Source organism: Xiphophorus maculatus, chromosome 14 (genome assembly GCF_002775205.1).
Source record: "Xiphophorus maculatus strain JP 163 A chromosome 14, X_maculatus-5.0-male, whole genome shotgun sequence".
Classification (NCBI taxonomy): domain Eukaryota; kingdom Metazoa; phylum Chordata; class Actinopteri; order Cyprinodontiformes; family Poeciliidae; genus Xiphophorus; species Xiphophorus maculatus.
In genome coordinates, this window is record NC_036456.1 from 24,168,871 (window position 1) to 24,196,235 (window position 27,365).

Here is a 27,365-nt window from a genome sequence, read left to right on the forward strand (position 1 = left end):
AAGGCTGGGGTATTAGGGAAGATGTTTGCTAAGATACATAGTACAGAGAATCTAAATAATAGGGAAAAATTAGGACGTGAAACTACCAAACAGTTGAATATAGTATTAATTCAAAATGATGAGGATTATGATGATTATATTAACAAGGAATTTTCCTTAGCTGAATTAGATAAAGTGATGAGGAATTCTAGAAAATCGACACCTGATAATGATCAAATCACTTATAATATGATGAGTAATCTTAGTGTTGTGAGTAAAGAAAATTTTTTAAAACTGTTTAATAAAAGTTGGGAGGAAGGAGTTTTGCCTGATAACTGGAAAGAAGCTATTATTATTCCTATATGCAAACCTGGGAAAGATCCATGTTTAACTGAAAGTTATAGACCAATAGCCCTAACGTCGTGTTTAGGTAAAGTTATGGAGAAAATGGTAAATAATAGGTTAGTATATTTCTTAGAATCCAAGGGGAAGATAAAGGAATACCAATTTGGATTTAGGAAAGGAAGAAGTACGATTGATCCAGCAATATGTTTGGAACATGAAGTTAGACGAGCTCAAGTTACTAAAGAGAGTGTGATAGCAGTGTTCTTGGATGTGGAAAAGGCTTATGATATGTTGTGGAAAGAAGGGTTGCTGATTAAATTAAAACTAACAGGTATAAAGGGTAAAATGTTTAGATGGATTAAAAATTTCTTAACTGAAAGAAAGATAAGAGTGAAAATAGAAGGGGAAATTAGTTCAGAGTATCAAGTGGAAAATGGAAGTTTATAAAGTTCAAATTATTTCGGTAGTTGTCTCTCCTGCCATCCCACCATGGGTTTTAGAACAGGCTGAAGTTGACTTAATATTATTGGATAAGGGAAGAGAGATGGAAAAGAATGAAGTGGAAAATTATATTAATAAAGAATATTCAAAGTATATCCAAGTATATACAGACGCTTCAAAAATGTCAAATAATCAAGTAGGGATAGCATTTATTGCTCCAGATTTAAATGTTATGGAAAATAAAAGAATTAGTGATAAACTAACAGTGTATACAGGTGAATTAATGGCAATTTTAATAGCCTTAGAATGGATAGAGGGAATAGGAAGAGGAAAGTTTGTAATTTGTTCAGATTCTAGTAGTGCATTAATTAGTATACAAGGAATGAAATCGGAAGTTAGGCAAGATATTGTAGAGGATATAGTTCAGATAATTTTCAGGGTTAAGAAGAAAGGATCTCAGATTAAATTAATTTGGATTCCTGCTCACATCGGTGTTGTAGGAAATGAATTGGCAGATAGTTTTGCTAAGAGAGCCTCTAATAAGGAAATTGTTGAGTTAAATATTACAATAAATAGGAATGAGATAAAAAGTGTTGTTAAGGAGTACATGAAGGAAAAATGGCAAGAACAGTGGGATAGAGGAGAAAAAGGGAGATTTTATTATAAAATTCAAAAAAGAGTTGGGGGGTAAAGAAAAGGTAATAGGAATAGAAGGGAAGAAGATATTATTTCCAGAATCAGATTTGGGCACACAAGGTTAAATAGTACTCTTAAGTTAATTAATAAACACAGTACAGGTTGTTGTGAATATTGTGGAGAGATGGAAACAATACAGCATGTATTTTTAGAATGCAATAAGTATGTAAGGGAGAGAGAGATGTTGGTTAATGAGTTGAATAATTGTAAATTAGATTTAGAATAAATATTTCAGAAATCATCAGGAGATATAATATTTGAGAGTGTTTTTAGATTTCTAAGAAGAACGGGTATTATGGGGAGGGTATAAGCGTGTGATTCATACTCCAACCTGGAAGGTGGCGGTAATGCACCTGTAAGTTGTTTGCCAGCCGCCATAAAACAAGAAGAAGAAGAAAAAGAAGGCGGGGAAGATAAAATCAGAGCACACGGGCTAGCCTTAGCTTTTCCTTTGTTAGACAAGTACACCTCGCTGCAGCAAACAGAATGGGGCGGGGTCGGACAACTGTCAGTCTCATACCTTATATGGAAATGGTGGGGACGGACCACTGTCCGTCTCATACCTTATATGGAAATGGTGGGGACGGACCACTGTCCGTCTCATACCTTATATGGAAATGGGACTATTTCATTCCGGAAATGAAGGGGGCGCTAGTGACACTATTTCCTGTACCGATCGTGTTATAATAATTATACTAATAATAACGTATTTTATTTGACAACGCCTTTTAAAACACCCAAGAACACTTTCAACATTAAAAATACAAATTAAATAGTAAAAAAATGGCTACAAAACGTGATATGTCACGTGGTATGTCTGTCACGTGGTAAGTCACTTTTTTATTTCCAAATCTTTATTAAACCTTTATTTAAAATTATATTAGTAACAAACAATCTAGAATAAGCAATAAGGAAACATTATGGAGATGTATTTATGTATCCTTAAACCCAATCTATCTCAAACAAAAGTAATAAAACATGAATCAAATCAATATTTTGGAGACAAATGTACATTACATTAAGAGCACATTTATCCATTCATTAATTATCATGAATTATCCCTATAGTTGGGTCATGAGGGCTGCTGACCCTGGACATATCGCCAGTCCGTCGCAGATTAAGAAAACAGATATAAACAAATGAAGTTCAAATATATTTTGATGTTGTGAATGGTACTCTTAAAATAAATAAGTTAAAATCTAAAATATAATAGCCTCTGGCTTATTAAATAAGAACTAGATGTTAAAGAGGTTTGGTCTGTAAAACATTTAGTCAACAATTTTGGCCAACTTAGTACGTCCATTCACAGAGCACTTTTGTTGTTTATTTGCCAAATATTTTTCTTATTATTCACATTGTGAATATAATTTACAAACAAACCAAAGGACTTTTGAACTTCTAACAAGTGAAGTTCAGAAAACTAGAATATTTTTGGTTGCAGGTGACCTGGCTCAGCTATTATCATTGTTTACCATAATGTCTCATTGGAAACTTTTGCTATAAGGCTCCAGTTCAACCAGTAAACTGATTGGTGTCCCACTATTCCATTTATAAATTCCATATCAATTCTATCAATTGCAATCGATTCATAACATAAAGCCCTTAAATATCCAATTGTTGCAAAACCCAAAGAGATTCATTTAAAACTTTAAATGTAGCTTCAGCCTGGAAAGACTCACACAGAGAGAAAGTAGGTTTTAGAAAGTTTATTTGACAAGAAATAATCTTTGGGGCTCGGACCCCGGCAGTAGACACTGCACTGGTAACTGCCAGAGAGAATGATCTTTTTTCTATATGAAAACCTTTTTGAATAAAGTCACTGGTTACATAAATTAAACCAGTGTGTAAATTCTAACTATAACTGTCTTCATCTCACCTGCTCAGCTAATCACCTGATCATGTGTCTCCATCCCAGCCTAACGGCGCCGGGCTCATCTCCTCCACCCTTCATAAAGTCCGGCTTGATGTGTGCAACTGCTCCTCATCTGAGCTTCCATCACCTCCACCCCGACTACACCTTCGCTCTGCTCGTTTAATCTTGTTTGTATCTGAACAATATGTTTCTGTATGTGCTTGCTTTATTACAAAAAAACCCCAAGTTGATTCTGACTGTTAAAACATAAACAACTTGGCTGTATGTCAGGTTTGTAAAAAAATTTGTATTGATTCCAGTCATTGTTCAAAATGTATAGGAAACATTGTATTTACACATATAAAATATTGCAAGTTATTAGCTTTGCTTGCATTTAAAATTTTTAAAACAAGGTTATCCTATTGCTAAACAACGCTGTTCCAATATATTTACAACTACTTTATTGGTTCTACTCTCTCCAACAAATTACAGCCACAATGTAACTTTGTGTGGAAACGGCACCATTTCTGTGAAAACTAAATAATGTAAATCAACTGAGCTACAACAAAAGGAACATTCAAAAATGTAAATAATATTGAAAGAACACATTATTAAAAAGGATGACTGCACAAGTCAAAAGGCAAATATTATTTAGCAGAAATGATTTAAAATGGCATGTCACAAAAAAAACGAACAATGTGTGACAACTGAAATGTGTGAAAGACTGTGGAAAGCAACTAATATTCTCCTTGCATTCAGTATTGACAGTCAGTGCAGTGTCCAGGTCGGCCATCACAGTAGTAACCAGGGTACTCTCCTCGTCTTCCGTTGCCGGTGAAGCCCACAGTCTTTATATTACCGGTTGCAGGAAAAACACGTTACAACCGCAAAAGGAATCCGGTTTTCTGCCTTGAATGTTTTTTGAAAATTTGCCCCAGTTGATCTCACCTGTTAATGAAAAATCGATTTCATGTAGTTGAAATCTAATTTCACATGTTTTAGGTGAAAAAAGTCAAAGGTCCTTACCATCCAGCCAAGCAAAGTGAGTCTTCTTCCTGAAAACTGGCTCAGACACAACGGCTTCAAAGCACTTGCAGGTCAATGCCAAGGTGAGGTAAGCTGAGTCTCCCTGTGCTGGTATCACCTCCTGGAGAACAGCTTCAAGAACATTCAGAGGCATCTGAAAAAAACAAAAAAACAAACAAAATAAAAAATCACATTGCACATTATGATCAGTAAAACAGTAGTTAATAATAGCCATTTCACCAAATACGTTGTTACTCTTACTAGTGTAGTTTATTGCAGTTACTTACTAAAACTATATTGAAGTAGTGCTACTCGTCGTTAGAGTATCACATCTGGGTACTACACCCAACTATAATGGCAGCTGTTAGTTTATAAAATATATTAGACTTTCCAGAAATTTAACATTGGTGTACAAAACATATTTAAAAAAGATCAACCTTTAAAAATAAAAGAGAAACACTAGAAAACTGGTATGTAAAAAATATTTTATATTTTTCAAGTGTAGTTATACATACCGTTATGTTGAACCATAGCAGTTTGTGCTAAATGGTTCTGTAGCTTGTATGAGCAAAGGGGACAGAAATATTTATGTTCATGTTGCAAATAGATACGTGGATCTGTATAATGAAAATAAAAAACAGTTTGAGCATAAAATACATTTCTCAATTATACATGTTATCTACTTTTCTATTTTTATCTAATGGTGCCCAGCGGGATAATAATTAGCTATGCTACATGCTAAAGTTAGCCTTCCCCTGTATGAATTACGAATTTCACTAGTTTACAGCTGTTAATTGTATTTTCAACCTAATCTAGAAAAGTGTATTGATTTACTATGTGAAAAAATTTAAGAAGGTAAAAATACCTTTTGTTGACTTTGTGAGTTTTGCATTGTTGATCGTGTGCCGAACACCAGTGGAAAAACCTCTCAAACTTCTTTCTTTCTTCTTCTGTTCCTCTTAACTCCGCGTCTTAAGGTATTTATACTAGTGATTATGAAAATAGCGCCCCCTTCATTTCCGGAATGCAATAGTCCCATTTCCAAATAAGGTATGGGACTGACGGAAAGGTCCGTCCCCGCCCCATTCTGTTTGCTGCAGCGAGGTCCTTCTCTTGTTAGACGGTGGTTTGAAGAAGAGTTTGAGTTTAAGCTAAATATTTCCGTGTTTTCAGTGAAAATGTCTTCAGTTCCGCCTCAGAGAGAGTTTATCAACGAGCAGGTAACTCCTGCTGGAGAAACATTCACAGAGTGGAAAGAAATCAACGTTAAGATGGAGGAAGAGATGGAGGATCAGCGCAGACTGATGGATTTTACCCGGATACCGCAGATCATCTTACACCGGATTGGTACGAAACACTTTCATGTTTTACTGATTAATCAGCTTAAAGAGAGTTTTTAGACAGATAAATAATCGTTGTGTTCGGTAACCTATTTAAAGAATCCGCTCAAATTGTAAATATTAAGTAGAAGTAGAAAATTCCTGAAGAAATTTAACCGGGGCCTGCCAAAGTGGGCCCGTTAGTTTGGACCCAGCAATGCTATTCAATGCTAACAATTAGCATCAATGCTAAGCTTAGCTAAATAGTAATCAGTAGCCGGTGGAGAGTCACAAGCATGTTGACTAACATGGACTTGCACCATTCAGTTTGTTAAAATTAGTGTATAATCTAAAATGAGCCAAAATGCTAATGTAAACCTAAATGCTGCCAGTAGCATGTGGGCTATCATTAGAATGTTGTCTTACATGGACTTCCTACATTCAGTGTCCTAAACATGGATAATAATTAAGAAAAATATCTAAAATCTTATTTTAGGGAAAAAGCTAATGCTTGCGCAGCAAGGCAGCGCCCTAACCTGAGAGGAAAAGATAATGCAGGCTAATATTATTGCACTGTCTCTGTGTCGCCCTGCGACAGACTGGCGACCTGTCCAGGGTGACCCCGCGCACCAGCACCTCCCAACCCCACTAGGGACAGGGGTGTTAGAAAATGGATGGATGGATGGATGGATGTCCCTGGTCTTTTTTGGATACAGTCACAAATGTCAATTTAAAATTTCTGATATATACATTTAAAGAGACGTGTTTATATATTCTTAACTCAATGGTGCAAAAAAATGTATTTATTACAAAATAGTATTCTTATCATGGTGATAGTTGTACGAACATGATTATCTATTGTATGAACGTAATAATTATATTGTATGAACGTAATCATTATATTGCATAAACATGATATTTCATGTCCAGGAGATAATACGCTTGTAGTGCAGCATAATGAAGGTTAGTACAGTAGCTAATATAATTTCAGATCTTTGTATAACTTTTCTTCAGGTTAACTTAGAAAGTGAGACATTATTGTTACAGGTTAATTTTCTAAACTACAAAAAAGTAATTGTTAGGGAAGCTCAAAAATGAAACATTGGACTGATATTAATATATGATAGTAACACTGGTGTTATGCCAGATTTACCTATATTTTATTTTATCATTTTTTAAATCTGATTACTCTATTAATCATAAGAATAATCAATAGATTACTCAATTACTAAAATATTTGTTTACAACAACCCTAATTATTTTATTATTTTTAGTATAATTTTTCCAGTTACTTATTGCATCAAACTATATCAAATGCTTTGTGCTTAGTCAGCCAGAGTTAATGTGCGCGGCCGCAGGAAGATCCGAAAAACTCGTCCCACAAACTTGAGCAGCCAGAACAATTTCTGTGATGCATACTAAAAACTCAACAGACACAAATGGCAGAGATACCAGAGCCAAATTAGCAGCCTTTAATTAAATCTCCCGTTTGTTGCGCATTTCTGCGCAGTGCAGCGGATTCAACTCCTCATGCAGGGCCGGTCCAAGGCTGTACGAGGCCTGGAGCAGAATCTGACTTAGGGCACCTCTTGCTGCTTAAAACATCAGCATCTCTAACAGCTTCTGTGTTAGATTTAATCTGGGAGAGGGGGAGTAGTTTAATTGGCCAACCTAAAAACAATCAGTTATAATTGCAGTTTTCTAATAGAGCATTGGAACTGACGTCACTGCGTGTGACGTTTACGTCGCTTGGCGCCATCTTGTATAGCGACAGACCAAAACAAACTTTATTCCAGCATCTTCATTGTGTTACCGACCGCAGTGAAGTTGTTTTCAAGTTGGATATTTGATATCCGCGCTCCGCGGAGTTAGGGGCGTTTAGCTCAAGGTTGATCCGATTTATGAACGCTGATTCCGGCCAGCTGTTCTCTACCGCTCCCTCCTCAACGCTCAGGGGTTCACATAGGGACCGTCCATTTCTGAACCAAACACTCCTGTAAATAAATGCCTTGTGACCAACTGATACAAAAACAGTGGTAATTCATACTATTACAGGAGGCACACTATCCTCTATTAAAAATTTAAGTCATATTCAATATTTTAAATTATTTTAATATTGAATGATGTTTTCTTCAATAACTGAAAATCAGTAATTTAAAAATTTCATAAAATGTATTTGTTACCTGTAATGTTCAATTACATAAAATTCTAGGACAGGATCTATTTCATTACATGTTCACTTCTTACCTGAAATATGTTAAATACAATACAACCTCTCCTTGGGCTGCCACCTTATCGTGGTGGAGGGGTTTGAGTGCTCCAATGATCCTAGGAGCTATGCTGTCTGGGGCTTCATGCCCCTGGTGGGGTCACCCAAGGCAGACAGGTCCTAGGTGAGGGACCAGACAAAGCGGAGCCCGAAGACCCCAATGACGGATAAAAACATTGGACTTGGCCTTCCCTCGCCCGGACGCGGGTCACCGGGGCCCCACTCTGGAGCCAGGGCTGGAGGGGGGGCACGATGGCGAGCGTCTGGTGGCCGGGCTTTAACCCATGGAGCCCGGCCAGGCTCAGCCCGAAGAGGAAACATGGGTCCCCCCTCCCATGGGCCCACCACCTGTGAGAGGGGCCAAAGGGGTCGGGTGCAGTGTGGGATGGGTGGCGGCAGAGGGAGGGGACCCTGGCGATCCGATCCTCGGTTGCAGAAGCTGGCTCTTGGGACGTGGAATGTCACCTCTCTGGTGGGGAAGGAGCCGGAGCTAGTGTGTGAGGTCGAGAGGTTCCGGCTAGAAATAGTCGGTCTCACCTCGACGCACGGCTCTGGTTCTGGAACCAGCCTCCTTGAGAGGGGCTGGACATACTTCCACTCTGGAGTTGCCCAAGGTGAGAGGCGTCGGGCAGGAGTGGGCATACTTGTTGCTCCCCATCTCGGCGCCTGTACGTTGGGGTATACTCCGGTGAACGAGAGGGTAGCCTCTCTCCGCCTACGGGTGGGGGGACGGGTCCTGACTGTAGTTTGTGCTTACGGGCCGAACGACAGTTCAGATTACCCACCCTTTTTGGAGTCCTTAGAGGGGGTACTGGAGAGTGCTCCTCCGGGGGACTCCCTTGTTCTACTGGGGGACTTCAACGCTCACGTGGGCAATGACAGTGAGACCTGGAGGGGCGTGGTTGGGAGGAACGGCCCCCCCGATCTGAACTCGAATGGTGTTCTGTTGTTGGACTTCTGTGCTTGTCATGGATTGTCCATATCGAACACCATGTTCAGGCATAAGGGTGTTCATATGTGCACTTGGCACCAGGACACCCTAGGCCGCAGTTCGATGATCGACTTTGTCGTCGTTTCATCGGATCTGCGGCCGTATGTCTTGGACACTCGGGTGAGGAGAGGTGCGGAGCTGTCCACTGACCACTACCTGGTGGTGAGTTGGCTCCGGTGGTGGGGGAGAAAGCCGGTCAGACCTGGCAGGCCCAAACGTGTTGTGAGGGTCTGCTGGGAACGTCTGGCGGAATCCCCTGTGAGACGGAACTTTAACTCCCATCTCCGGCAAAACTTTGAACACGTCCCGGAGGAGGTGGGGGACATGGAGTCTGAGTGGACTGTGTTCCGTGCCTCCATTGTCGAGGCGGCCGGTCGGAGCTGTGGCCGCAAGGTTGTCGGTGCCTGTCGCGGCGGCAACCCTCGTACCCGTTGGTGGACACCTTCGGTGAGGGATGCCGTCAGGCTGAAGAAAGAGTCCTACCGGGCCTTTTTGGCCTGTGGGACTCCGGAAGCAGCTGATGGGTACCGGCAGGCGAAGCGGCATGCGGCTCGGGTGGTTGCTGAGGCAAAAACTCGGGCGTGGGAGGAGTTTGGAGAGGCCATGGAGAAAGACGTCCGTACGGCTTTGAGGCGATTCTGGTCCACCATCCGGCGTCTCGGGGGGGGGGGGGGGGGGGGGGGGGAGAAGCAGTACGGCACCAACACTGTTTATAGTGGGGATGGTGTGCTGCTGACTTCTACTCGGGACGTTGTGGGCCGGTGGGCAGAGTACTTCGAAGACCTCCTCAATCCCACCAACATGCCTTCTATTGAAGAAGCTGAGCCTGGGGACTCTGGGTTGGGCTCTCCAATCTCTGGGGACGAGGTCGCCGAGGTGGTTGAGAAGCTCCTCGGTGGCAAGGCTCCGGGGGTGGATGAGATCCGCCCGGAGTTCCTTAAGGCTCTGGATGTTGTAGGGTTGTGTTGGCTGACGCGACTCTGCAATATCGCATTGACATCGGGGGCAGTTCCCCTGGACTGGCAGACCGGGGTGGTGGTCCCCCTGTTCAAAAAGGGGGACCGGAGGGTGTGCTCCAATTATAGAGGGGTCACACTCTTAAGCCTCCCTGGCAAGGTCTATTCAGGGGTCCTGGAGAGGAGGGTCCGTCGGATAGTCGAACCTCGGATCTAGGAAGAGCAGTGTGGTTTTCGTCCTGGTCGTGGAACACTGGACCAGCTCTACACCCTCGGCAGGGTCCTGGAGGGTGCATGGGAGTTCGCCCAACCAGTCTACATGTGTTTTGTGGACTTGGAGAAGGCGTTCGACTGTGTCCCTCGGGGAGCCCTGTGGGGGGTTTTCCGGGAGTATGGGGTACCGGGCCCTTTGATACGGGCTGTCAGGTCCCTGTATGACCGGTGTCAGAGTCTGGTCCGCATTGCCGGCAGTAAGTCGGGCTCGTTTCCGGTGAGAGTTGGACTCCGCCAGGGCTGCCCTTTGTCACCGATTCTGTTCATTACTTTCATGGACAGAATTTCTAGGCGCAGCCAAGGTGTTGAGGGGATCCGATTTGGTGGCCTTAGGATCTCATCTCTGCTTTTTGCAGACGATGTGGTCCTTTTGGCTTCATCAGATCGTGATCTGCAGCTCTCGCTGGAGCGGTTCGCAGCCGAGTGTGAAGCGGCCGGGATGGGTATCAGTGCCTCCAAATCCGAGGCCATGGTCTTGAGCCGGAAAAGGGTAGAGTGCCTTCTCCGGGTCAGGGGGGGTGTCCTGCCCCAAGTGGAGGAGTTCAAGTATCTCGGGATCTTGTTCACGAATGAGGGAAGAAGGGAGCGGGAGATCGACAGGCGGATTGGCGCAGCGTCTGCTGTCAAGCGGGCGCTGTACCGGTCCGTCGTGGTGAAGAGAGAGCTGAGCCAAAAAGCGAAGCTCTCGATTTACCGGTCGATCTACGTTCCCACCCTCATCTATGGTCATGAGCTTTGGGTCATGACCGAAAGAACGAGATCGCGGATACAAGCGGCCGAAATGGGTTTTCTCCGTAGGGTGGCTGGGCTCTCCCTTAGAGATAGGGTGAGAAGCTCAGTCATCCGGGAGGGAGTCAGAGTAGAGCCGCTGCTCCTTCACATCGAGAGGAGCCAGTTGAGGTGGCTCGGGCATCTGGCCAGGATGCCTCCTGGACGCCTCCCTGGTGAGGTGTTCCGGGCACGTCCCACCGGGAGGAGGCCCTGGGGAAGACCCAGGACACGCTGGAGGGACTATGTCTCTCGGCTGGGAACACCTCGGGATTCCCCCGGAGGAGCTAGAAGAAGTGGCTGGGGAGAGGGAAGTCTGGGCCTCCCTTCTGAAGTTGCTACCCCCGCGACCCGACCTCGGATAAGCGGAAGAAGATGGATGGATGGATGGATGGATGGATGGATGTTTTCCCTTAACATATAATTACCCAGTAATATTTTTACTTTTACTGTCTACTTAATATCTTTTTATACAAAAACACGGTGGACCGCCTCGGCGCCCCGCCCACCGGGCTTAGCAAGTTTTCTGGGGGAAACCCTGCAGTCTACCCACGTCTCTTGGAAAAAACTGTGTGAAAAATAGACACTTGCTTTTTTCTCCCTTTCTCTCTTGTTTTGGAAACCTGACTTTACTTCATGGTAATTACTTCTATTCCACCAAACAGGAATTGGCTTTAACTTCTGTCAAGAAGGTTTGGTTTCTGCCAAAACTTTATCAATGGAGCTGAACTGAGCCTGACTGAACATAATACAGAGTCTTTCTCAATGTTCTGCTTGGTGGCGATTTGCAGAATTGATTGGAATGCAAAGCGCCGATGGGTTTGTCATTGCAACATACGCCAGAGCGTTGTTGAGGCGCATGGGCCATTCGAGGTTGCTTACAACTTTAATTTTTGTTGCTACAGTAATAAAGAACAGATGTTTATGCAAATGAGGATCGGAATGAAGACATGAAACCAAAATCATCAACAGAGTTTAAACTGCTCAGTTTCTTTTTTAATGTGCATTAGAAAACAAGCTGCTCTATGCATTAAATGCATAGAGTAGTTCCTTAGTGTATAAGACTCTAAGGAACTATAACAGGACTAAATCAAGCTGCTGTTTGAACTATTTTTGTCTTGGAGCCACTAGGTTTAATTATCGCCATCTTGCTTTCTCGCCTGGAGATCCATAGTATGTTTTGACTGATTTCTTGACCCCTTCCAGTCAGAAAGACTAAAGTGGTTAAGTACATTTTCATAATTATACATTTGTAATTTTAGTCTTCGGATCACTTGAAAAGGCTTTAAGTGATTAAAATCAATACTTCCTTCTTTTACTCACATTTAAAAGCTTTTGTATTGTGTTTTGTGCAGATCTCTCACAGTGCTGGGTGTGTAAAGAGGAGGAGGTTCTCAATGAATTCAGCAACCAGGAGACTAAGTCCACTTCAGATATAGAAGAACCAGTACATCAAGAGTCCAAAGAGGAAGAGAAGCAATTCTGCATCAGTCAGGATGAAGAGCATCTTGTGCTGAAACAGGAGACTGATGACATTTTGGTGAATCCTCTTAATGTGCAAAGAATCCACAATGAAACAGAACCACAGAGGAACCAACTCATCTCTCATGGCTCTGCTGAGGATGAGAACCAGGATCAGGAAGGAAGCAATTCTGAAGACCCAGGAAAAGAGAGAAAGGAAGAACAGAAACAAAAGGAGAGATTTGAGAAAATCAAAGAGCAGAAAGGCAGAACTGACACTGAAAAGCAAAAAAAGCACAAGAAAGCTCACGCAGAGCAAAAATTATATTCTTGTAAAATTTGTGATAAAACATTTTCTGGAAACCGTAACTTGATGAGACACATGAAAACTCACACAGGAGAAAAACCTTTCACTTGTTCAATCTGTGGAAAACGTTTCACACAAAAAGGACATTTAACTCAGCACATGAGAATTCACACAGGTGAGAAGCCTTTCTCCTGTGGAACCTGTGGAAAAAGTTTCAGACAACAAAATGGTTTAATTTATCACATGAGAATTCACACAGGTGAGACGCCTTTCACATGTGGGAACTGTGGAAAAAGCTTCTCTCGAAAAGCTCAATTAAATAATCACATGATAATTCACACTGGTGAGAAGCCTTTCTCATGTGGGAGCTGTGGAAAAAGTTTCAACGATAAAGGCCAATTAAATGTACATATGAGAATTCACACAGGTGAGAAGCCTTTTTCCTGTGGGACCTGTGGAAAATGTTTTACCCATAAATACACTTTGAATGTTCATATGAGAATTCACACAGGTGAGAAGCCTTTCTGCTGTGGGACTTGTGGAAAGAGTTTCACCCAAAAGGGCAGTTTAGATGTTCACATGAGAATTCACAGAGGTGAGAAGCCTTTCTGCTGTGGGACTTGTGGAAAGAGTTTCACCCAAAAGGGCAGTTTAGATGTTCACATGAGAATTCACAGAGGTGAGAAGCCTTTCTGCTGTGGGACTTGTGGAAAGAGTTTCACCCAAAAGTGCAGTTTAGATGTTCACATGAGAATTCACAGAGGTGAGAAGCCTTTCTCCTGTGGAACCTGTGGAAAAGGTTTCTCTATAAAAAGTAATTTAAAAGTTCAGGTGAAAATTCACACTGGTGAGAAGCCTTTCTCTTGTGGGGCTTGTGGAAAGAGTTACAGTGATAGAGGGACGTTAACTCAGCACATGAGAATTCACACAGGTGAGAAGCCTTTCTCCTGTGGGGCTTGTGGAAAAGGTTTCTCTAAAAAAGTTCATTTAAATGTTCATGTGAAAATTCACACTGGTGAGAAGCCATTCTCTTGTGGGACTTGTGGAAAAAGTTTCCCAATAGGGGCAGTTTAAATGTTCATATGAGAATTCACACAGGTGAGAAGCCTTTCTCCTGTGGGACCTGTGGAAAATGTTTTACCCATAAAAACACTTTAAATGTTCATATGAGAATTCACACAGGTGAGAAGCCTTTTTCTTGTGGTACTTGTGGAAAAAGTTTCTCTCGAAAAGATAAATTAAATAATCATATGAAAATTCACACAAGTGAGAAACCCTTCTCTTGTGGAACATGTGGAAAAAGTTACAGTGGCAGAAGGACCTTAATTCAGCACATGAGAATTCACACAGGTGAGAAGCCTTTCTCTTGTGGTACATGTGGAAAAAGTTTCACCTTGAAAACAACTTTACATAGTCATATGAGAATTCACACAGGTGAGAAGCCTTTCTCTTGTGGGGCTTGTGGAAAAAGTTTCACCCGTAAGGGCAGTTTAAATGTTCATATGATAATTCACACAGGTGAGAAGCCTTTCTCTTGTGGGGTTTGTGGAAAAAGTTTCACCCGTAAGGGCAGTTTAAATGTTCATATGAGAATTCACACAGGTGAGAAGCCTTTCTCCTGTGGAACCTGTGGAAAAAGTTTCTCTAAAAAAGTTCATTTAAATGTTCACATGAGAATTCACACAGGTGAGAAGCCTTTCTCTTGTGGTACATGTGGAAAAAGTTTCACCTTGAAAACAACTTTAAATAATCATATGAGAATTCACACAGGTGAGAAGCCTTTCTCTTGTGGAACCTGTGGAAAAAGTTACAGTGTCAGAAGTACTTTAATTCAGCACACGAGAATGCACACAGGTGAGAAGCCTTTCTCTTGTGGTACATGTGGAAAAAGTTTCACCTGGAAAACAACTTTAAATAATCATGAGAATTCACACAGGTGAGAAGCCTTTCTCTTGTGGAACCTGTGGAAAAAGTTACAGTGACAGAAGGACTTTAACTCAGCACATGAGAATTCACACAGGAGAGAAGCCTTTCTCATGTGGGAACTGTGGGACGAATTACCGTCTAAGAACGACTTTAACTCGGCACATGAGTATTCACACAGGTGAGAAGCCTTTCTCATGTGGGACCTGTGGAAAAAGTTTCAGGATGAAAAGACAATTACTTAAACACATGAAGATTCATGTGGGTGCGAAACAGTGATGTGCGGTGAGGTTCATAGCTGGTGAGGCACTGCCTTATGATGTATAAATACAGACATCATGCATGTTATTGTTTAGGTACAGACATTTTGCGCATGCATACAACGCTGGAGGGCAAAAAGACAATTCTTTTACATGTCTTCCATAGCTGCGTTTACTAGATGTAACTTAGAAATGTAGGTATTATGGGTTGTTGTTATGTTGCTGTACAGTGTTTTAAGATCTTGTTCAATGTGCCCCTTTTTAACTTTGAACCCCTGCCCCTTCAAAGGTCTCTGCACGGCCCTGTTCATATGTATGGTAAGCTTTATTATTTTTTACCCCCTAGCTTGGTTGTCCCCAGAGTGCTAATGTTGTTAGCAGCTAACTTAGTGTTGAGTCCTGGACAGAAAATATGTTTATTCAGTGGGACTTCCATGCTAGAAAAAAAGCTGAATAAATTAAATATAACCTACCCAGCCATACAGTCTTTTCCTGACCCCCATCAGAATTTCTTGCAGCATCCGAGTCACATGTCTGAAGCCCAGAAATTGAACGCTGTGATGTTTGTTTGAAAGGAAGAAAACTCAAATATTATTGAGATTACTGAGATCTCAATCAAAATCACATTTTGATTGAGAGCTAACAGCAGAGAGATTTTTATTTTCCCAAATGTTTGTTCCTCAGAAGTCATTGTTAAAATTCTGCTGTGAAAATGTGTTTGTACATGCTCTACACAACCAGGTTCATAACAGTATATTGGTATTTTATACAGCTGCAAAATGACTTTTGTTTCTTAGCATTGAGGAGCTTCAGTTAAACACATTTTGTTCCTTTGGGAGGCTTCACAGTGTTTTCCTCTGTTATTTTATATTTCTAACATATTTTCTTTGTATGTTTTTAAATGAGTGATTAATAACATCTCTTTGCTCAGGTACATGTATGATGATACAAGCAAAATAATTACTTTGTCTTTGTGGCTTTAATTAAAGTTATGTCTTCTTCTTACATCTTGTCTCTTCAGTGACCTTTCATGTTTTCACTTCTTTCTATGGAAACATGAACCTTTTTTCACAAGATTCTGTTATTATTAATATTTTCAGGTCAAAACAACATTTCACTGTGTTCCTCTAAAATATATGTAGTCATTCAGTGTTTAACTTTAAAACTGAATCACAACCTACAAAACTACAACTTGATATAGTTATATAGTTTATAGTATAGTATAGTTTATAGTATAGTTTTGCCTGATAACTGGAAGGAAGCTATTATTATTCCTATATGCAAACCTGGGAAAGATCCATGTTTAACTGAAAGTTATAGACCAATAGCCCTAACGTCGTGTTTAGGTAAAGTTATGGAGAAAATGGTAAATAATAGGTTAGTATATTTCTTAGAATCCAAGGGGAAGATAAAGGAATACCAATTTGGATTTAGGAAAGGAAGAAGTATGATTGATTCAGCAATATGTTTGGAACATGAAGTTAGACGAGCTCAAGTTACTAAAGAGAGTGTGATAGCAGTGTTCTTGGATGTGGAAAAGGCTTATGATATGTTGTGGAAAGAAGGGTTGCTGATTAAATTAAAACTAACAGGTATAAAGGGTAAAATGTTTAGATGGATTAAAAATTTCTTAACTGAAGGAAAGTTAAGAGTGAAAATAGAAGGGGAAATTAGTTCAGAGTATCAAGTGGAAAATGGAAGTTTATAAAGTTCAAATTATTTCGGTAGTTGTCTCTCCTGCCATCCCACCATGGGTTTTAGAACAGGCTGAAGTTGACTTAATATTATTGGATAAGGGAAGAGAGATGGAAAAGAATGAAGTGGAAAATTATATTAATAAAGAATATTCAAAATATATCCAAGTATATACAGATGCTTCAAAAATGTCAAATAATCAAATAGAGATAGCATTTATTGCTCCAGATTTAAATGTTATGGAAAATAAAAGAATTAGTGATAAACTAACAGTGTATACAGGCGAATTAATGGCAATTTTAATAGCCTTAGAATGGATAGAGGGAATAGGAAGAGGAAAGTTTGTAATTTGTTCAGATTCTAGTAGTGCATTAATTAGTATACAAGGAATGAAATCGGAAGTTAGGCAAGATATTGTAGAGGATATAGTTCAGATAATTTTCAGGGTTAAGAAGAAAGGATCTCAGATTAAATTAATTTGGATTCCTGCTCACATCGGTGTTGTAGGAAATGAATTGGCAGATAGTTTTGCTAAGAGAGCCTCTAATAAGGAAATTGTTGAGTTAAATATTAAAATAAGTAGGAATGAGATAAAAAGTGTTGTTAAGGAGTACATGAAGGAAAAATGGCAAGAACAGTGGGATAGAGGAGAAAAAGGGAGATTTTATTATAAAATTCAAAAAAGAGTTGGGGGGTATAGAAAAGGTAATAGGAATAGAAGGGAAGAAGATATTATTTCCAGAATCAGATTTGGGCACACAAGGTTAAATAGTACTCTTAAGTTAATTAATAAACACAGAACAGGTTGTTATAAATATTGTGGAGAGATGGAAACAATACAGCATGTATTTTTAGAATGCAATAAGTATGTAAGGGAGAGAGAGATGTTGGTTAATGAGTTGAATAATTGTAAATTAGATTTAGAAGAAATATTTCAGAAATCATCAGGAGATATAATATTTGAGAGTGTTTTTAGATTTCTAAGAAGAACGGGTATTATGGGGAAGGTATAAGCGTGTGATCCCTACTCCAACCTGGAGGGTGGCGGTAATGCACCTGTAAGTTGTTTGCCAACCGCCATAAAACAAGAAAAAGAAGAAAAAGAAGGCGGGGAAGATAAAATCAGAGCACACGGGCTAGCCTTAGCTTTTCCTTTGTTAGACGGTGGTTTGAAGAAGAGTTTGAGTTTAAGCTAAATATTTCCGTGTTTTCAGTGAAAATGTCTTCAGTTCCGCCTCAGAGAGAGTTTATCAACGAGCAGGTAACTCCTGCTGGAGAAACATTCACAGAGTGGAAAGAAATCAACGTTAAAATCGAGGAAGAGATGGAGGATCAGCGCAGACTGATGGATTTTACCCGGATACCGAGGATCATCTTACACCGGATAGGTACGAAACACCTTCATGTTTTACTGATTTATCAGGTTAAAGAGAGTTTTTAGACAGATAAATCATCGTTGTGTTCGGAAACATATTTAAGGAATCGGCTCAAATTGTAAATATTAAGCAGAAGTAGAAAATTCCTGAAGAAATTTAATCGGGGCCTGCCAAAGTGGGCCCGTTAGTTTGGACCCAGCAATGCTATTCAATGCTAACAATTAGCATCAATGCTAAGCTTAGCTAAATAGTAATCAATAGCCTGTGGAGAGTCACAAGCATGTTGACTAACATGTACTTGCACCATTCAGTTAGTTAAAATTAGTGTATAATCTAAAATGAGCCAAAATGCTAATGTAAACCTAAATGCTGCCAGTAGCATGTGGGCTATCATTAGAATGTTGTCTTACATGGACTTCCTACATTCAGTGTCCTAAACATGGATAATAATTAAGAAAAATGGCTAAAAGCTTATTTTAGGGAAAAAGCTAATGCTTGCGCAGCAAGGCAGCGCCCTAACCTGAGAGGAAAAGATAATGCAGGCTAATATTATTGCACTGTCTCTGTGTCGCCCTGCGACAGACTGGCGACCTGTCCAGGGTGACCCCGCGCACCAGCACCTCCCAACCCCACTAGGAACAGGGGTGTTAGAAAATGGATGGATGGATGGATGGATGGATGGATGGATGGATGTCCCTGGTCTTTTTTGGATACAGTCAAAATGTCAATTTAAAATTTCTGATATATACATTTAAAGAGACGTGTTTATATATTCTTAACTTGATGGTGCAAAAAATGTATTTACTACAAAATAGTATTCTTATCATGGTGATAGTTGTACGAACATGATTATCTATTGTATGAACGTAATAATTATATTGTATGAATGTAATAATTATATTGCATAAACATGATATTTCATGTCCAGGAGATAATATGCTTGTAGTGCAGCATAATGAAGGTTAGTACAGTAGCTAATATAATTCTTACTTAATTAATACTTTTCTTCAGGTTAACTTAGAAAGTGAGACATTATTGTTACAGGTTAATTTTCTAAACTAAAAAAACGTAACTGTTAGGGAAGCTCAAAAATGAAACATTGGACTGATATTAATATATGATAGTAACACTGGTGTTATGCCAGATTTACCTATATTTTATTTTATCATTTTTTTAAATCTGATTACTCTATTAATCATAAGAATAATCAATAGATTACTCAATTACTAAAATATTTGTTTACAACAACCCTAATTATTTTATTATTTTTAGTATAATTTTTCCAGTTACTTAATGCATCAAACCGTATCAAATGCTTTGTGCTTAGTCAGCCAGAGTTAATGTGCGCGGCCGCAGGAAGATCCGAAAAACTCGTCCCACAAACTTGAGCAGCCAGAACAATTTCTGTGATGCATACTAAAAACTCAACAGACACAAATGGCAGAGATACCAGAGCCACATTAGCAGCCTTTAATTAAATCTCCCGTTTGTTGCGCATTTCTGCGCAGTGCAGCGGATTCAACTCCTCATGCAGGGCCGGTCCAAGGCTGTACGAGGCCTGGAGCAGAATCTGACTTAGGGCACCTCTTGCTGCTTAAAACATCAGCATCTCTAACAGCTTCTGTGTTAGATTTAATCTGGGAGAGGGGGAGTAGTTTAATTGGCCAACCTAAAAACAATCAGTTATAATTGCAGTTTTCTAATAGAGCATTGGAACTGACGTCACTGCGTGTGACGTTTACGTCGCTTGGCGCCATCTTGTATAGCGACAGACCAAAACAAACTTTATTCCAGCGTCTTAATTGTGTTACTGACAGCAGTGAAGTTGTTTTCAAGTTGGATATTGGATATCCGCGCTCCGCGGAGTTAGGGGCGTTTAGCTCAAGGTTGATCCGATTTATGAACGCTGATTCCGGCCAGCTGTTCTCTACCGCTCCCTCCTCAACGCTCAGAGGTTCACATAGGGACCGTCCATTTCTGAACCAAACACTCCTGTAAATAAACGCCTTGTGACCAACTGATAGTAAAAAGTGGTAATTCATACTATTACAGGAGGCACACTATCCTCTATTAAAATTTTAAGTCATATTCAATATTTGAAATTATTTTAATATTGAATGATGTTTTCTTCAATAACTCAAAATCAGTGTGAAATTGTTCTACTAGACTGTATAGATGAAGCACACCCATCTTTATTACATTATTACACCCAGATTTTTTATTTTTTAACTAATTTTATATATTTTTTAAAAATTTCATAAAATGTATTTGTTACCTGTAATGTTCAATTACATAAAATTCTAGGACAGGATCTATTTCATTACATGTTCACTTCTTACCTGAAATATGTTAAATACAACAAATATTTACTTAAAGTTTTTTCTATTTCATAACATTTACTTGTCACCTTTACATTTTACTCTGAACTGTTTAATTACACATTAAATATTTAAAGATTTAATGCTCTTTCATCTGATTTGATTGCTTATATTAAATGTTTACTGCAAAATGTCTGATTATATAATTGTTTACTTTAATCACATAAAATGTTTATTTAAAAATATAATCTTCCATTACATGTACATTTATTACCTGAAATATTTTAAATATCAAATTTATACTTAAAATGTGATTCATTTCATCACCTGTTTACCTGCAACTTGAAGTGCTTGAATCAAACGTTTCATGAATGTTTTACCACATTAAATGATTAAATGACAGAAAACAGACACTTCCAACTGACACATAATTCAACACGAATGGTTCATGTTCCTCTCCAGAGTCTGCAGCCTTGCTGAGCTCTTCTCCTGGGGTTTCCTCCTCAGCCTCTCCAACTTGCTCCTCTTCTATAGCCTCCCCTACTGTGTTTTCATGATTTACCTCTTCTGGGGTAAATCATGAAAACACAGTAATTTTCTCTAACTTGTTGGTCCACCATGGTCTTGCTGTATTGCCTCTTTAATTGACTCGCATGTCGGTCCGATGTTGTGGCGTTTACCTCGCAGTGACCCAGATTCAGCCTGGATTGAGCTAATATATTTCATACGTCGGTTTGCCTTGAAGAGGACGAATCAGAACATATCAGTATTAATGCTGTAAATTTTATAACACTAGTAAAATAGTTTACTTCACAATAATGGAATAACCTCGATATCCACTGACAAAACTCGGACTATGCTACATAAAACGATTATGACACAACACCAACAAAGTGAATTTAAACACTCACCAGAATGGAGATGTCTGGAGCAAACTTGTAGATATCTTGGGATGTTGGAGAAGGTAACATCAGGACGTCTCACCGCTGATACCCGGGATATTTGTCTCCTTTTCGTTAGCTCCGATAGTTTAGCCTACTCACGTTGTTTACAGACAGAAAAACAGTGAAACTAAAGTCTGTTTTAAAATCTTTTTACCGTCTCGGTCGTGTGATCGGACATTACATCCAAAAACGCAGCAAGTTCGAACCATTGCTAAATAATTTCAAGTAACTTAGATTCAAAAATTCAAAATATCTGTGAGACAGTGGTTTTCTCGGTTATGTATATGGCCTCACAAGATGGCGCTCATATCCCTACGCCTAGAGCAATGACGTCACGTTCCAAAGCTCTGTTTGTATTTTTGAACAAATAGAGCTCAAACTCAAAGATTAAACTCACAGCATCTGATTGCTATGATAATAAAACAATCTAACTATGAATATTGTTCTTTGAACTTTTAGAAAGTAAACTTGTCAGCTTGTTAAAATCTTACATTTAAATGTTAAACAATTTAAATTAATTTATGTATGCTGAAACCATTCAATCAAATTCAGCAACATTGATGATGTGGATAAACAAATGTTACATTTATGAATGTGTGGTTTGTGTTAAAATATTAGCATTTATGGGCCCCTGAAGAACCTTATGGAGCCGCTGACTTAATTTGTATTAAACAGAAGTGAAAATAATTGATATTAATTTTATTTGTATTCTTTGATTAGTTGTTTTTAAGACTAGTTGTGGGTTTAAATATCGTTTCACTGGCAATGTTTTCCCTTAACATATAATTATCCAGTAATATTTTTATTTTTACTGTCTAATTAATATCTTTTAATACAAAAACACGGTGGACCGCCTCGGCGCCCCGCCCACCGGGCTTAGCATGTTTTCTGGGGGAAACCCTGCAGTCTACCCACCTCTCTTGGAAAAAACTGTGTGAAAAATCAACACTTGCTTTTTTCTCCTTTTCTCTCTTGTTTTGGAAACCTGACTTTACTTGATGGTAATTACTTCTATTTCACCAAACAGGAATTGGCTTTAACTTCTGTCAAGAAGGTTTGGTTTCTGCCAAAACTTTATCAATGGAGCTGAACTGAGCCTGACTAAACATAATACAGAGTCTTTTTCAATGTTCTGCTTGGTGGCGATTTGCAGAATTGATTGGAATGCAAAGCGCCGATGGGTTTGTCATTGCAACATACGCCAGAGCGTTGTTGAGGCGCATGGGCCATTCGAGGTTGCTTACAACTTTAATTTTTGTTGCTACAGTAATAAAGAACAGATGTTTATGCAAATGAGGATCGGAATGAAGACATGAAACCAAAACCATCAACAGGGTTTAAAGTGCTCAGTTTCTTTTTTAATGTGCATTAGAAAACAAGCTGCTCTATGCATTAAATGTTTTCAGCATAGAATTATGTATAAGACTCTAAGGAACTATAACAGGACTAAATCAAGCTGCTGTTTGAACTATTTTTGTCTTGGAGCCACTAGGTTTAATTATCGCCATCTTGCTTTCTCGCCTGGAGATCCATAGTATGTTTTGACTGATTTCTTGACCCCTTCCAGTCAGAAAGACTAAAGTGGTTAAGTACATTTTCATAATTATACATTTGTAATTTTAGTCTTTGGATCACTTGAAAAGGCTTTAAGTGATTAAAATCAATACTTCCTTCTTTTACTCACATTTAAAAGCTTTTGTTTTGTGTTTTGTGCAGATCTCTCACAGTGCTGCGTGTGTAAAGAGGAGGAGGTTCTCAATGAATTCAGCAACCAGGAGAGGAAGTCCACTTCAGATAAAGAAGAACCAGAACATCAAGAGTCCAAAGAGGAAGAGAAGCAACTCTGCATCAGTCAGGATGAAGAGCATCTTGTGCTGAAACAGGAGACTGATGACATTTTGGTGAATCCTCTTAATGTGCAAAGAATCCACAATGAAACAGAACCACAGAGGAATGAACTCATCTCTCATGGCTCTCCTGAGGATGAGAACCAGGATCAGGAAGGCAGCAATTCTGAAGACACAGGAAAAGAGAGAAAGGAAGAACAGAAACAAAAGGAGAGATTTGAGAACATCAAAGAGCAGAAAAGCAGAACCTACACTGAAAAGCAAAAAAAGCACAAGAAAGCTCACGCAGAGCAAAAATTATATTCTTGTAAAATTTGTGATAAAACCTTTTCTCGAAATCGTAACTTGATGGTACACATGAAAACTCACACAGGAGAAAAACCTTTCACTTGTTCAATCTGTGGAAAACGTTTCAAACAAAAAGGACATTTAACTCAGCACATGAGAATTCACACAGGTGAGAAGCCTTTCTCTTGTGGGACCTGTGGAAAAAGCTTCTCTCGAAAAGCTCAATTAGATTATCACATGATAATTCACACTGGTGAGAAGCCTTTCTCATGTGGGAGCTGTGGAAAAGGTTTCAACGATAAAGGCCAATTAAATGTACATATGAGAATTCACACAGGTGAGAAGCCTTTCTCCTGTGGGACTTGTGGAAAGAGTTTCACCCATAAGGGCAGTTTAGATGTTCACATGAGAATTCACAGAGGTGAGAAGCCTTTCTCCTGTGGGTCCTGTGGAAAGCGTTACAGTGAAAGAGGGAATTTAACTCGGCACATGAGAATTCACACAGGTGAGAAGCCTTTCTCCTGTGGAACCTGTGGAAAAGGTTTCTCCTTAAAAAGTAATTTAAAAGTTCATGTGAAAATTCACACTGGTGAGAAGCCTTTCTCTTGTGGGGCTTGTGGAAAGAGTTACAGTGATAGAGGGATGTTAACTCAGCACATGATAATTCACACTGGTGAGAAGCCTTTCTCTTGTGGGGCTTGTGGAAAAAGTTTCACCAATAAGGGCAGTTTAAATGTTCATATGAGAATTCACACAGGTGAGAAGCCTTTCTCTTGTGGGGCTTGTGGAAAGAGTTACAGTGATAGAGGGACGTTAACTCAGCACATGATAATTCACACAGGTGACAAGCCTTTCTCCTGTGGAACATGTGGAAAAAGTTTCTCTCGAAAAGATATATTAAATGTTCATGTGAAAATTCACACTGGTGAGAAGCCTTTCTCTTGTGGGACTTGTGGAAAGAGTTTCACCCTTAAGGGCAATTTAGATGTTCACATGAGAGTTCACACAGGTGAGAAGCCTTTCTCCTGTGGATCCTGTGGAAAAAGTTTCTCTAAAAAAGTTCATTTAAATGTTCACATGAGAATTCACACAGGTGAGAAGCCTTTCTCTTGTGGTACTTGTGGAAAAAGTTTCTCTCGAAAAGATATATTAAATAATCATATGAAAATTCACACAAGTGAGAAACCCTTCTCTTGTGGGACATGTGGAAAAAGTTTCGCCTTGAAAGCAACTTTACATAGTCATATGAGAATTCACACAGGTGAGAAGCCTTTCTCTTGTGGAACATGTGGAAAAAGTTTCTCTCGAAAAGATATATTAAATAATCATATGAAAATTCACACAAGTGAGAAACCTTTCTCTTGTGGGACATGTGGAAAATGTTTCACCTTGAAAACAACTTTACATAGTCATATGAGAATTCACACAGGTGAGAAGCCTTTCTCTTGTGGAACCTGTGGAAAAGGTTACAGTGACAGAAGGACTTTAATTCAGCACATGAGAATTCACACAGGTGAGAAGCCTTTCTCTTGTGGGACCTGTGGAAAAAGTTTCACCTGGAAAACAACTTTAAATAATCATATGAGAATTCACACAGGTGAGAAGCCTTTCTCTTGTGGAACCTGTGGAAAAGGTTACAGGGACAGAAGGACTTTAACTCAGCACATGAGAATTCACACAGGAGAGAAGCCTTTCTCATGTGGGAACTGTGGGAACGTTTACAGGGACAGAAGAACTTTAACTCGGCACATGAGTATTCACACCTGTGGAAAAAGTTTCAGGATGAAAAGACAATTACTTAAACACATGAAGATTCATGTGGGTGCGAAACAGTGATGTGCGGTGAGGTTCATAGCTGGTGAGGCACTGCCTTATGATGTATAAATACAGACATCATGCATGTTATTGTTTACGTACAGACATCTTGCGCATGCATACAACGCTGGAGGGCAAAAAGACAATTCTTTTACATGTCTTCCATAGCTGAATTAACTAGATGTAACTTAGAAATGTAGGTATTATGGGTTGTTGTTATGTTGCTGTACAGTGTTTTAAGATCTTGTTCAATGTGCCCCTTTTTAACTTTGAACCCCTGCCCCTTCAAAGGTTTCTACATGGCCCTGTTCACATGTAAGGTAAGATTTATTATTTTTACCCCCTAGCTTGGTTGTCCCCAGAGTGCTAATGTTGTTAGCAGCTAACTTAGTGTTGAGTCCTGGACAGGAAATAGGTTTATTCAGTGGGACTTCCATGCTAGAAAAAAAGCTGAATAAATTAAATATAACCTACCCAGCCATACAGTCTTTTCCTGACCCCCATCAGAATTTCTTGCAGCATCCGAGTCACATGTCTGAAGCCCAGAAATTGAACGCTGTGATGTTTGTTTGAAAGGAAGAAAACTCAAATATTATTGAGATTACTGAGATCTCAATCAAAATCACATTTTGATTGAGAGCTAACAGCAGAGAGATTTTTATTTTCCCAAATGTTTGTTCCTCAGAAGTCATTGTTAAAATTCTGCTGTGAAAATGTGTTTGTACATGCTCTACACAACCAGGTTCATAACAGTATATTGGTATTTTATACAGCTGCAAAAGGACTTTTGTTTCTTAGCATTCAGGAGCTTCAGTTAAACACTTTTTGTTCCTTTGGGAGGCTTCACAGTGTTTTCCTCTGTTATTTTATATTTCTAACATATGTTCTTTGTATGTTTTTAAATGAGTGATTAATAACATCTCTTTGCTCAGGTACATGTATGATGATACAAGCAAAATAATCACTTTGTCTTTGTGGCTTTAATTAAAGTTATCTGTCTTCTTCTTACATCTTGTCTCTTCAGTGACCTTTCATGTTTTCACTTCTTTCTATGGAAACATGAATCTTTTTTCACAAGATTCTGTTATTATTAATATTTTCAGGTCAAAACATTTCACTGTGTTCCTCTAAAATATATGTAGTCATTCAGTGTTTAACTTTAAAACTGAATCACAACCTACAAAACTACAACTTGATATAGTTATATAGTTTATAGTATAGTATAGTTTATAGTATAGTTTTGCCTGATAACTGGAAGGAAGCTATTATTATTCCTATATGCAAACCTGGGAAAGATCCATGTTTAACTGAAAGTTATAGACCAATAGCTCTAACGTCGTGTTTAGGTAAAGTTATGGAGAAAATGGTAAATAATAGGTTAGTATATTTCTTAGAATCCAAGGGGAAGATAAAGGAATACCAATTTGGATTTAGGAAAGGAAGAAGTACGATTGATCCAGCAATATGTTTGGAACATGAAGTTAGACGAGCTCAAGTTAATAAAGAGAGTGTGATAGCAGTGTTCTTGGATGTGGAAAAGGCTTATGATATGTTGTGGAAAGAAGGGTTGCTGATTAAATTAAAACTAACAGGTATAAAGGGTAAAATGTTTAGATGGATTAAAAATTTCTTAACTGAAAGAAAGTTAAGAGTGAAAATCGAAGGGGAAATAAGTTCAGAGTATCAAGTGGAAAATGGAACTCCCCAAGGGAGTATTATAAGCCCTATGTTATTTAATATAATGATTAATGATATTTTTAGTAATATAGATAAATCCTTAGGTGTTTCGCTATTTGCAGATGATGGTGTCATTTGGAAAAGGGGAAGGAACATTGAATATATAACACAGAAAGTGCAGGAAGCATTAAATAATGTAGAAGCATGGGCGTTAGAATGGGGATTTAGGTTCTCAACATCTAAATCTAAATTTGTTGTTTTTTCAAATAAGAGAGTGAGTAGTAATGTGGAGCTTAAATTTTATGGGAGTATAATAGAAAGGAGAGAAGAAATTAAATATTTGGGGATATGGTTTGATAAAAAACTCACATGGAAAATGCACATAGATAAGATAGTGGTAAAAAGTAAAAGAATCTTAAATATTTTAAGATGTCTAGTAGGCAGAGAATGGGGAGCTGATAGGAAAGCATTAAGAACGGTTTATATTGGATTAATTCAATCTATTTTTGATTATGGATGTATTTTATATAATTCAGCTT

At 39.2% G+C, this 27,365-nt stretch overlaps 1 protein-coding gene and 1 long non-coding RNA gene across 6 annotated transcripts in view; one reads left to right on the plus strand and one right to left on the minus strand.

Moving 5' to 3' along the window:
• Positions 1 to 3,716: 3,716 nt before the first annotated feature.
• LOC111611224 lies at positions 3,717 to 4,912 on the minus strand. The gene is made up of 3 exons (XR_002753945.1): positions 4,855 to 4,912; positions 4,340 to 4,493; positions 3,717 to 4,261 (listed from the first exon to the last, which is right to left on the minus strand). It is a non-coding gene; the product is annotated as an uncharacterized LOC111611224 (long non-coding RNA).
• A 313-nt stretch (positions 4,913 to 5,225) lies between these two features.
• The window catches only part of LOC111611167 (gastrula zinc finger protein XlCGF57.1-like), a 33,525-nt gene continuing 11,385 nt past the window's right edge, over positions 5,226 to 27,365 (plus strand). Inside the window, exons 1-3 of one of the 5 annotated variants that reach the window (XM_023346906.1) lie at positions 5,226 to 5,465; positions 17,729 to 17,949; positions 22,916 to 23,839. In XM_023346906.1, coding sequence (XP_023202674.1) covers positions 5,392 to 5,465; positions 17,729 to 17,949; positions 22,916 to 23,839 — 1,219 coding nt within the window. In that variant the 5' untranslated portion in view covers positions 5,226 to 5,391. Of the gene's footprint in view, positions 5,687 to 12,270; positions 13,798 to 14,603; positions 14,874 to 17,728; positions 17,950 to 22,915; positions 26,158 to 27,365 lie in introns of those variants that run through there. The other 4 variants (XM_023346905.1, XM_023346904.1, XM_023346908.1 and 1 more) reach the window with 4 other exon arrangements.